Source organism: Gigantopelta aegis, unplaced genomic scaffold, assembly GCF_016097555.1.
Source record: "Gigantopelta aegis isolate Gae_Host unplaced genomic scaffold, Gae_host_genome scaffold72, whole genome shotgun sequence".
Classification (NCBI taxonomy): Eukaryota; Metazoa; Mollusca; class Gastropoda; order Neomphalida; family Peltospiridae; genus Gigantopelta; species Gigantopelta aegis.
Window position 1 is genome coordinate 100654 of NW_024537379.1, and position 12848 is coordinate 113501.

General features: G+C 37.6%; 1 protein-coding gene across 1 annotated transcript in view; it reads left to right on the forward strand.

The window, feature by feature from the left end:
• The first annotated feature begins 793 nt into the window (after positions 1-793).
• LOC121367255 (TBC1 domain family member 5-like) overlaps positions 794-12848 on the forward strand; it is a 75365-nt gene continuing 63310 nt past the window's right edge. Inside the window, 3 exon segments of the mRNA XM_041491367.1 lie at positions 794-914; positions 8135-8336; positions 12669-12821. Coding sequence (XP_041347301.1) covers positions 12680-12821 — 142 coding nt within the window. The 5' untranslated portion in view covers positions 794-914; positions 8135-8336; positions 12669-12679.

The following is a 12848-nucleotide window of genomic DNA, read 5'->3' on the forward strand; positions in this document are numbered from 1 at the left end:
TGACCTGCTTTCGGTGAGGCTAACTCCGATAGAACACTTTTGGGACGAGGTCCTAAGAAAGCTCAATGAAGTTCACCCACCGCCAAGAACTGCAGCAGATCTACTTGCCACTTGCAGCCTCATCAGTGCTGTCAAGTCTCACGCATTCATGCATTTGAACGTCGTGTCACGCTCTCACGCTGGTACATGATTTTCTCATGCATTTTAAACATAGCAAAAAAAAAAAAAATAATAATAATAATAAAAATTAAACATATATTTTTTTTGTTGTTCATTCGATCTCGACGACCGACAAACAAGCCTGCGACTGCCGGCTGGCCCGGTTAAGCTGGCCACACACTGCCCTTGCGGGCTACGGTTTTTGATCGGTGCCACGAATCACAGAGCCGGAAGCCTTTATGTGCGGATAACGCCGTAGCCATGTCGTAATGATTTCATGCCGGCGGTCCTTGATGCAGCAATGACCGCAGAAATCAAAATAATTTGATATAACGCCGGTCAAAAACCGTTGCCCGCAAGGGCAGTGTGCGGCCAGCTTTAGCTTTAATATATATGAACATATTGAAACCTTAGTTATACGTCACGTTATTTTTTCGGTTCAGTGTATATGCATCACATGTTTTTGGTATGTTGTTGATATAATTGAATTTTAAAGTTACAACTGCAATCGTGGATTATCGATACCAATCTAATTAAAAATTGTGGAGCTAATTTTAATTAGATTGTATCGATACCTAATCATGTATAATTATTCAGCAAAAGAATGTAGTCGCGTTTTATGCAAACGAAATGTAGCCTCTCACGTGATTTAATCATGTGACATGGTGTTTGGATCTGTGTCGGTGTAGAATTGTGTTTTGGAACCATATTTTAAGGATTGCTGTGTATTCGTTTTTGACAAGTTAATGAAACGGGTAAGAATGCTGTTATATTCCATATTTTCGAAACAGACAGGCGTTGACATCCGTTCTTACTTTACAGTTTCGCCATTTGAACGCAAACACTCAATTCGGAAACGGCCAAAACCAGGAAAACCGGCGTATCGATTTATTATAATATTAATGAAAATATGTCAAGTAAAATTAATATGATCAGATTTGATTATTTAGATTTTGTTTGTTTGTAAGCCTAAGCTTCAAAAATATTGTCCTCTGGAGATAACAGGTCATAGATAATATTAATAGCTCGTGAAGTAGTAGGCTAACAGCAGGGTTCGAATTTTAGAATGGCACCGACAGCAATATGCCAGTAGTTAATTAAAATCAACCTCAGAGACATATGCGTTTGTCCTCAGTTTGTTTTAATGAACTACAACAGCAAGTGACATGATGCCCTCTGGAGCTGTAAAGATATGGTGATACAGTATCATATCACGATACGAGGGCCACAATAAAATACATCGATTCATGACAGCTGTATTGCAGTACAATACAATACATTCTTGTTTTAATACTAAAAGGTTGGGGAAGAAATTTACGAACTTATGAACTTGCACAGTAGAGCAATGAAAACATAATTTTGACGTTCAGTTAACTTGCTGGAATTACCCAGCATTTGAGGTGTCTATTAATAGTTCTCATCGTTGATATTGTCACATGCACCATATGTTTATTTTTTTAATGAAATTTCCTGAAAAAAGTATTAAATGTATATTTTTATTATTCATACAAACAAAGTATACAAATTCGCTAATCAATCTGAACATTGATTAGCGATTACTGATTTTGTGTAGCAATTTTTAAAAAAACCCATATAGTATGATATGAACAGATGATTTTTAAATAATTTTATATCATTTATTTAAATATCATTGCAATTTTATTTAGCCATAAAGAACAAATAATTTCACATGTAGTAAATTCCATTTTATAAGAAAGTGTTCCCCGTGGGAAGAACTGTATAGTCACAGTATGTGAATTCTGGTGCTGTTGCTCCAATATTTGGTTGTTGTTTTTGTACAATGTTTGATAATTCCGAGTCATAATACTCATATTCTTCTCTAGATCTGTGCTATAATAAAGTACTTACATTTAAGAGAATATACACTACATAAAGTCTAAGAAATACTAGCTATTGTTTAGTAATCGTTTAGTGTACCAAGATACATGTACAAACGAACATTAATAGCTGTCCGACTCATGATTACTCTACCCTATTGTTGGCTAAAAAAATTCTGTACATGATATATGTTCTGGCTAAGACTCAAAATAAATGCATCTATAACGAATTCAGATGATCTAAGGCGGAATTTGGCGAAGTAATATAGGAAGTAAACATGATTTGTTTCGAAATTCTGTTACACTAATTACTAAGATATTAATAACTGATGATTTCATACATATGTTCAACTTGTTTGTGCTTCCAATAGGTCCAATATTTTGTACTCACCAGTTGGCTACTACTTTTTAAGAAACAGTTGCCTGTGAACAAAATATTTGCAAATGTGAGTGTTTTACTCGCAGTGTTGGGTCCTGCCAGTAGCTGATGATTATTTAGTAAATCAATGTTCTCTAGTGGAGTCGTTAAAACAAACAAAGTTTAAATATATACTACTTCAATGTTAAATACATTAGTGATGAATGCACTTCAAAATAAGTGTAAAATGTTTTAATTTTCTTGGGGGAGGGGGGGGGGGGGGGTGTCCGGAACCCCTTGACCCCCATCCCCATCCCTGTAGATCTGTGCCTGTACATACATATATATACATACATGTCTACATAGGTTCATTTCCAAAACATGATTCATGTTTATATTCGAGGAAAACATGATTTAGCACATGAAGCAGTTTTAAAGGAAGGGACAATCAAGGCATTTGACCTGGTATGCATATTCAACGATAAATATAATACACATTATTGCTTAATATCAACAAGTATAATCGGATAGTTAATTAATAAAATGGTTAAATGTGATGGCTATTATATATAACGGGCGCAGCCATTCATTTTGTATCATCCCAGTGAATACGCCCTCTGGCGAGCTGGTGGTTACATAATACCTAACGTGTCACGTCAGGAATTAGTCTTCGAACTGAAGAAACAAAACATACCTGATTTTTGCGGATGCATCGCAATATTCTGTAATAATAGTCATCCCAGTAAGCCAGCAACAATTATCTATTTATGTTTAATACAAAATAAACCACCATTGTCAAAGTGTTGAAATAACTGTATTATGGTTTGTACATAAATTAACCCACGTACTGAAATAATAATTGGGAGTGTTTTCTTAGTTAATTGGTTTTTTCTTTCCGTGGCCTGTACCTGTGGTTCCTGATTGGCAGGTGTATATTTAGACGGTACCCAAACACTGTGTCTAGACACACTGAAAAGACGTGCCTCTTTTATTAAGATCACAGGGTATTGTGTGTTAACCGTACGGATACCCCTCTAATTGTAATCGATCAACCGTCTGCTTTATTACTATAAGTAATTCTGTAAAACCCTTGATTAAGTAGACTTTCCCACCTAAAATCACAAAACTGACCAATTACATAGTCCCAAAGAAAATTATCACTTGGGTATCGTGAGTGGTCGTTTTTTGCTCGAACGTAGCATACCAATAGGCCGTATGCATTTTTTTCTTTGGATTTTTAAAAAAAGACAAATACTATAACTCCATTTCGTTCTATTGATGCAAATTGAAATATATTTAGTTAAATAGTTTATTATACTATCAAGTCATTTATGTTATTTTACAAGTCAGATTGATGAAAGCGAAGCGCCTTGTCGTAAATTAGAGCATTTGTTTACACTGTGCGTAGAGCAGATGGACGGAGCTGACGTCACTTCACCCCAAGCTATACCACCGGACGTCACAAAAATGAAACAAAATGGCTGCCCCCAGTTAGCAGGAATAATCATGTTTTTTTATTAACTCTAAAATTACACGTTTTTCATTTGTTAAAGTGTCAGTATGTGTTGGTGGTCCGGGTATGCATCTTTCCAACACATAAATCTCTACCTTTAATATATTGTTGAATGCGCATAGCTGAAATCGTTCCAGCCAGTACACCACAACTGATAAGATATCAACAGTTGTGGTATGTGCTATCTTGTCTGTGGGATGGTGCATATAAAATACCCCTTGCTACTAATTAATGGGAAAATGTAGCAGGTTTTCTCTCTATGACTACATAACTGTATATATCAAATTACCAAATGTTTAACATCCAGTAGCCACTGATTAATAAATCAATGTGCTCTAATGGTGTCGTTAAACAAAACTTTTTATATTTTTTTATATCAATTATAAGAGTACATGTAGTTATAAATTAAACAATAATTTAAAAATCAACAATATCCACCACTGTGATTTAAAAAAAACACCCCAAGACTAATGTGGTACATCTGACTCGGTGTGTGTGTGTGATTACCTGAGTGTTTTGCATATTGCATTCAAATGCCTTTTGTGTGTGTGTATGTACATGTATGTGCATGTGTGTGCATGTGTGTGTGTGTGTGTGTTTGTGTGTGTGTGTGTGTGTGACTGTAGTGTGACTGTAGTGTGTCAAGAAGGGACTAGATTCTGTTTATTCATATTTATTCATGTTTATTCATATTTATTCATGTTTATTCATATTTATTCATAAATACATGTTGCTTTTTGTAAGTGGTGTACTCAGTCTTAGTAGTTAATTTGTGATGTTAGGATGGGAAGATGACAGAGGCCTTGAATAATAGATGAGAAACACGTAATAAATGTAATTTGAAATGTCTTTTGTGTAAACCATTCCAATCACGGAACTGGAGTTCAGCTTGTTTGCTATACAAAAGAAGAAGAAGAAGAAGAAGAAAAAAATAAAATAATAATAGAGATTGTGCATACATTTGTACATACGTAACAACTACATGTAAATGTAGGTATGTATGTGGAACTGAATATTATAACGGTTAACTGTAACAGTAGTTGATATAATCGATAATTGAGATATATCAGCAAGTTAGAGTTACCCCACTCACAACCGACCCTGGTCGGGCTGCTGGTGCTCCCTTACACTTGTCAGAGTGGGCGAACCCTCCTCTCACCCACCCCAAACCCTTTCCTGTCCTGGACGGAGGAGCCGGCCCAGGCTGACACCTACGTGCCATGACAGGCGTGTGATACAATAGCTTGCTCTGACTGAATGTGCACATTAAGCCCCATGACCTGACTTGACCTGACCTAACCTGACCTAAGTTAGAATTATTCTAAATTTACATGTAAATGTACATTTAGGGGTGCACAAATGTGAAGTTGTGATGGTTGCCCGGTGGGCAACAAGTAGCTGAAGTTTTGTTGCCCAATATCATCTCTTGGTTGCCCACATATTTGATAAAAGTTTTATGAATATAATTTTAAACTGTCATTAAAACAAAATTAAAATATTTTTATTATTATCATTTTAGTTTTATTCCTTTTTTAACATTATTTATCTACAGCTCATCTTCACTTGGACTGTCATGATCAGTTTTACAGGGTTTCAATTATTAAAATTAATCAATTTGGGAAGGGGTAGTTCAACAATTACCTGACGGACACAAATCAGGCTTTTATATCCCCTCCCTATCATAACATCGTGTAATGCTGGGAAAACATGCACACACATGCACAAACACGCGTGCACGCATACACTTCACCCCCTCCAAAAAAGGGCGCAGACAAACTCTTAAAATTATGTAATACTCGTTTTAACTGCTGCATCATCCATTCCCAAAGATTTTGACATACTTTAGCCAACATTATTCAGCGCAAATTTTTAATGACTGCTTAACTTCTGTGTAGGAGATCGAACAAATTAAACACTAGTAATATTTCAAGATATTGTTTTTAAAAGGATACATAATTCTTAACAAACAACCCCCACCATTCGATAACGCGTATAATTCCAATGACGCAAAATGCCGCAGGATTTGCTTAATTGTTGAACAGCTCCTTAGAGTGAGAAAGCACGGGAATACTCTGTAAAATAGTGTACACGTGACGATCATGAGTAGCAGGCCTGATCCGCATTTTCAGTGATACCAAACATTTTGTCTCATGTCAAATCGACCCTACTTTGTACTACTAGTTTGTCCCTATCCGGATTATTTCGCCACCAAATACATGTTATGTTGACGATATTACTAAACCATTTAACAAAAATACAATTTAATTCATGAAAATACGAAGAACTTAAAACATGAAAAACACGTTTTACAAAATGTAGAACTCGTTTTGAAGTAAAGTTAATAATGACAACATTTAAGAAATATTCATGATTAATTAGACTAAAGCTTGCCAGATAGTGTCTTAAAAAATTCACACTCGTTAAGCACAAGTCGTCAGTATTGAGATGTGTCAACAAGGTTTTTAGGGTGAATAGGAAATATTTTGTAGCGAGAATTACGGTATTAGGAACCATGCATGATGGACGCTGAGTGAATGCCGACATTTTGAATTGCCCGTGACTGTCCGAGTTTTGTTTTTCATTTTATTTGTTTTTAATATGATTTTCTTGGTTGCCCGTCGGTCAACTGTTTGACAAAGAATGGTTGCCCGCAACATATTTTGGTTGTCCCGGGTGTGATTTAAAATATGCAGGTGGAGAAAACCGAAAAAGCCCACTTAAATCGGCTTTTTAGTGCCTATATAGCTAGGTGGTGTGTTTTATCAGACCGAGAACATCTCATTTTAGGTGAGCCACCATCATCTCATTTTAGGTGAGCCACCATCATCTCATTTTAGGTGAGCCTCCATCATCTCATTTTAGGTGAGCCGCCATCATATTTTATAATTAGGCTATTCTTTTGACATTTCCCATTTTATTTATGTTGTCTTCTGCATATATCATTAAACAAATGAATGCATGTGTTCTATAGTGATGTTGTTAAACAAGAAAACTTTAACTGATAACTACATGTACATGTATGTGTCAGAATTACCAAATGGCTGATATTCAGTAACCTAAGATAGATTAATAATAATCCGTGCACTCCGGTGGTGTCATATGAAACGGGGAACATTGTGTTCAGTATACTGCATCACGATTCGCTATGCAAGTTTCAGAGATCCCAAGTGTTTGACATCCAATAACTGATGATGGATTAATCAAAGTGTGCTCTAGTGGTGTTGTTAAACAAATTTTAACTGAAGTGTGTGTTAGAATTACCAAATCTAATAGACAATTATAAATTAATCAATGTGCTCTAGTGGTGTTGTTAAGCAGACAAACTTTAACTGAAGTCTATATGTGTCAGAATTACCAAATCCAATAGCCAATGATAAATGAATCAAATCAATGTGCTCTAGTGGTGTTGTTGAACAAGATAAACTTAACTGAAGTCTATGTGTCAGAATTACCATGTCCAATAGCCAGTGATAAATTAATCAATGTACTCTAGTGGTGTTGTTAAACAAACAAACTTTAACTAAAGTGTATGTGCCAGAATGACCAAATCTAATAGCCAATGATAAATTAATCAATATGTGCTCTAGTGGTGTTGTTAAACAAACAAACTGACTGATGTCTATGTGTCAGAATGACCAAATCTAATAGCCAGTGATCAATTAATCAGTGTGCTCTAGTGGTGGTGTTAAACAAACAAACTCTAACTGAAGTCTATACATGTATGTGCCAGAATGACCAAATCCAATAGCCAATGATAAATTAATCGTGTGCTCTAGTGGTGGTGTTAAACAAACTCTAACTGAAGTCTATGTGCCAGAATGACCAAATCTAATAGCCAGTGATAAATTAATCATGTGCTCTAGTGGTGGTGTTAAACAAACAAACTAACTGAAGTCTATGTGCCAGAATTACCAAATCTAATAGCCAGTGATAAATTAATCAGTGTGCTCTAGTGGTGGTGTTAAACAAACTCTAACTGAAGTCTATGTGCCAGAATGACCAAATCCAATAGCCAATGATAAATTAATCAAATCAATGAAGTTTATTGCACACACGCAATACCACTGGAGCTACGCTGCGTTCAGACTCGCAGGCCAACAAATAATCAATTGAATACATCGCCTACTGATTCACTGGCAATTACATCTATCAGGAGTAAGGTGTTTTCAGTCATCTTCATACTCATTTACAGTCAAACGTCCCTGGCAACTGGGCATCGTTTTCCACTGCTAGCTGACTCATTCCGTCATATATTAAATATTGCAGGCCCATCCCGGGCACCACCGTAGAGTATGATGACACACGAAGAAATGCGGCGCTATAGTGGACACACGGGATAGAGCTGGAAGCAGCTAGTTAAGACTGCAAACGGTGACCTTGTCAAGTGCTAGTTGACCTTGACGGCTGTCCGGTGTGTGTGCCAGGACAGGAGTGATGAATTTGGAGGCCGTCTGAAGTCGTGCGATAGGTGAGTGGGTTAATAGTTAATTGAGGCGACATGCATACAGCCGGTTTTTATATTCTCTGTATATAGTATTGATTTTTGTTTGGTTTTCCCTTTTCTCCGGTGTCTAGCATTTGCTTGTGATCTGTAATGTGGCCTAGCTGCAGCTGGGTGGACAATGATCGGGAAAGAGGTGTGTATTTACAGTGCCATGTGATTGTCACAGCTTGTGCTTTATTATTACCAATTTAGCATGTATGTGTGTGTGTGTGTCGGTATTGATGTTTGCGGCAATCACTTGAATGTGTCACGTGCAGTGGAATAGTTGTAACATACACCACGTAATTAAGCCGGCCGGCTTCCATTCATATATTGCCTTTCAAGTTAAAATTTAGTGCTACGACTCCACTATATGGAGCACGTTGATTCATTAATACATATATGCCGGCAAGCCTCCATTCATATTGCCTTTCAATTTAAAATTTAGTGCAATGACTCCACTATGGAGCACGTTGATTCATTAATACATATGCCAGCCGGCTTCCATTCATATTGCCTTTCAATTTAAAATTTAGTGCAATGACTCCACTATGGAGCACATTGATTCATTAATAGATATGCCAGCTGGCCTCCATTCATATTGCTTTTCAAGTTAAAATTTAGTGCAACGACTCCACTATGGAGCACGTTGATTAATTAATTAATACATATACCGGCCGCCCTCCATTCATTACAGGGAGTCCATCCTATTAGTGTGTGTAACTGTGACTGTCAGTTCTTGATGTGTTTTGTTATTAGTGTGCGTTCAACATGCATGTTTTGTAACTGTCACTGTCAGTTCTTGATGTGTTTTGTTAGTAGTGTGTGTTCAGCATAGTTTTCTAGATGTCTTTTCCACAATGCCACAAGATATCCAGCTGAAATTCTGTATATAACTTTATCAAGTACTGTTGCAGATCAATCTTGACCTTTATGGCGAATTATCCATTTTTGAAAGAGTTATGGCCCTTGAACTTTGGACATACAAAAATTAGTTTTCCTCGCATTTCGTTCGGAATACCTCAAGATATTGAGCTGTAAGTTTGTGTATAACTTTTAACATGAACTGTATTACAGATCAAGTTTGAATTTTGTGGCGATATCCTAATTTTTGACAGAGTTATGGCCCCTGAGCTTAGGAGATATAAAAATGTGTTAGCCGTGCAGTAGGGGACATGTATTGCTTTGTCAGTGCTCTCAGAATTTGTGGTGAAATATGTTTCTTTATCTCAGAATGCATGTTGAAATATGTTTCTTTATCTCAGAATGCTGGTCGAAATATACTTTGTCAAAAAAGAAATGCATAGGCGAAATATTCATGGAATTATCTCTTTAATACAAAGTGGCATAATTTCATTATTTATGATCGTATCACAGTAAAATTTGACAAGAGTATGTGACAATGTTCTTGCTATGGACTGACGGCAGTGGAGGCATTTTCATCACCAGAGTCGCACGAGGGTGCTGAAATCAGTACTTTGTGTGGCCACCAGCAGCAGCAATCACTGTGCGACATCTTCTTGGCATAGATTGAATGAGTCTCTGAATCTGGGCACGTGGAATCCTAGCCCATTCTTCCTGCAGTGCATGTGACAGTTGCGGAAGTGTCTGAGGCTCCGGGTCACACTGGCGTACACGTCTATCCAGTTCGTCCCATAGATGTTCAATGGGTTGAGATCTGGCAATCTTGATGGCCATGGCAGCACATTAATGTTCTCATTCTGTAGGAAGTCCATTGTTACACGTGCCGTATGCGGCCTGGCATTGTCCTGCTGAAAGAGTTCTCTCTGTCGATCCAAAATGGGAAGCACGTGATGGCGAAGAATTTCATCCCAGTAGCGTACAGCTGTCAGGTTGTCTTCTATGAACACAAGTTCACTGCTGCCAGTATATGATATGGCTCCCCACATCATGACACTCCCTCCACCAAATGACACAGTTGTTGGCAAAACGTTTATTGTGGCGTCTGTAAACATGTTGTTGTCCACTACGTCACTGTAGAAGGAAATGTGACTCGTCGCTGAACCATACTCGCCACCAGTTTCTCAAGTTCCACCCCTATACATTTGTGCACCAGCGAACACGTAAATGTCGATGTTGACGTCGCAGGATGGGGCCAACATAAGGTCTCCTAGCCCGTAAACCAGGATTGTGCAGACACCCTTCTCAAACCAGGTATGCGTCCAGCAGTGTTCGTTGCTGTGGCAGTTTGGTGAACCCGGATGTAACGATCTTGTGCTGCAGTTGTTATGCGAGGTCTTCCACTTCTGGGCCGGTCTTCAGCTGATTGAAACTGCTGGTACCTGTCCCAGAGACGTGAAATGGTGCTCTGATGGACGTTCCGGGTCACGCTGGCATACACGTCTATCCAGTTCGTCCCATAGATGTTCAATGGGGTTGAGATCTGGCGATCTTGATGGCTATGGCAGCACATAAATGTTCTCATTCTATAGGAAATGCATTGTTACACGTGACGTTGTTTGGTGATGCAAGTGTAGAACCCGGATGTAGCGATCTTGTGCTGCATCTGTTACGCGAGGTCTTCCACTTCTGGGCCGGTCCTAGGGCTAGCTCTGGGTCAGCAGATAATTTTGCCAAATTCTCTACAAAACTTACAGAAAGCCAGTTATTTTGTAACAAGATATCAGTTAATACTTGAAATTATTTCGCCAAATTCTCTACAAAACTTACAGAAAGCCAGTTATTTTGTAACAAGATATCAGTTAATACTTGAAATTATTTCGCCAAATTCTCTACAAAACTTACAGAAAGCCAGTTATTTTGTAACAAGATATCAGTTAATACTTGAAATTATTACGCCAAATTATCTACAAAACTTACAGAAAGCCAGTTATTTTGTAACAAGATATCAGTTAATACTTGAAATTATTACGCCAAATTAAAATAAAATTCGCCAGTTGTTGTTTTTAAAATTCGCAGCTGGCGAATTTGGTGAGTGCCAGAGTTAGCCCTGGGTTTTCAGCTGATTGAAACTGCTGGTACCTGTCCCAGAGACGTGAGATGGCGTCTGATGGACGTTCATGTGGCGTGAAACTTCAGCTGATTGAAACTGCTGGTACCTGTCCCAGAGACGTGAGATGGTGCTCTGATGGACGTTCATGTGGCGTGCGACTGCTGACTGCGATTCACCTAACTGGAGGTGGCCTATTGCAATGTTTCAATTCAGCAGGCTTAGTCTTGGCATCTTGTAACTCGTCTACGTCGAAATGGAAATGATGCATCATTGCGAGCATTACAGCTTTAGATACCTATCACTACCCCAATGTTTTGCCCGAGTTTCATGTGCATTCACCAGAATCTGACCATTTCACGCCGATTTCCTGCAATTGTCGCACAATGTGCGTTAAATTTGTTTTTGGGTGCATTTGGGCATGCTGTCCCATTTCAGCATTCATTCAGAAACATTGTACAAAAAAAAGATATTTTGTAAAAATCAAACACCTTCCTTCTTTCCCTATCACCTATGCGTTTCTTTTTTGACAGAGTATATGTTTCTTCATCTCAGAATGCCTGTTGAAATATGTTTCTCTATCTCAGAATGCCTGTTGAAATATGTTTCTCTATCTCAGAATGCCTGTTGAAATATGTTTCTTTATCTCAGAATGCCTGTTGAAATATGTCTCTTTATCTCAGAATGCTCGTTGAAATATGTTTCTTTATCTCAGAATGCCTGTTGAAATATGTCTCTTTATCTCAGAATGCTTGTTGAAATATGTTTCTTTATCTCAGAATGTTTGTTGAAATATGTCTCTTTATCTCACAATGCTTGTTGAAATATGTTTCTTTATCTCAGAATGCTCATTGAAATATGTTTTTTTATTTACAGAATGCTCATTGAAATATGTTTCTTATTTACAGAATGCCTGTTGAAATATGTTTCTTTATCTCAGAATGCCTGTTGAAATATGTTTCTCTATCTCAGAATGCCTGTTGAAATATGTTTCTCTATCTCAGAATGCCTGTTGAAATATGTCTCTTTATCTCAGAATGCCTGTTGAAATATGTTTCTCTATCTCAGAATGCCTGTTGAAATATGTTTTTCTATCTCAGAATGCCTGTTGAAACATGTTTCTCTATCTCAGAATGCCTGTTGAAATATGTTTCTTTATCTCAGAATGCTCATTGAAATATGTTTCTTTATTTACAGAATGCCTGTTGAAATATGTTTCTTTATTTACAGAATGCCTGTTGAAATATGTTTTATCTCAGAATGCCTGTTGAAATATGTTTCTTTATCTCAGAATGCCTGTTGAAATATGTTTCTTTATAGATGAGTGATTTTCTTTGAATTTTTAGCCTCATCAACCATGGATTCTGTTTTCGGTCGCCTCCGCTCCAACTCGAAGGTGAAGAGAAACCACCTGGCACCGTCAAAAGAGGACATTCTGAACACTATCGACCAGTTCGACAAGGTGAACGCGGAGGACTGCCTACCCGCAGCAAACGAAGGTGAGATGTTTTAAGTTTTTGCTTTCT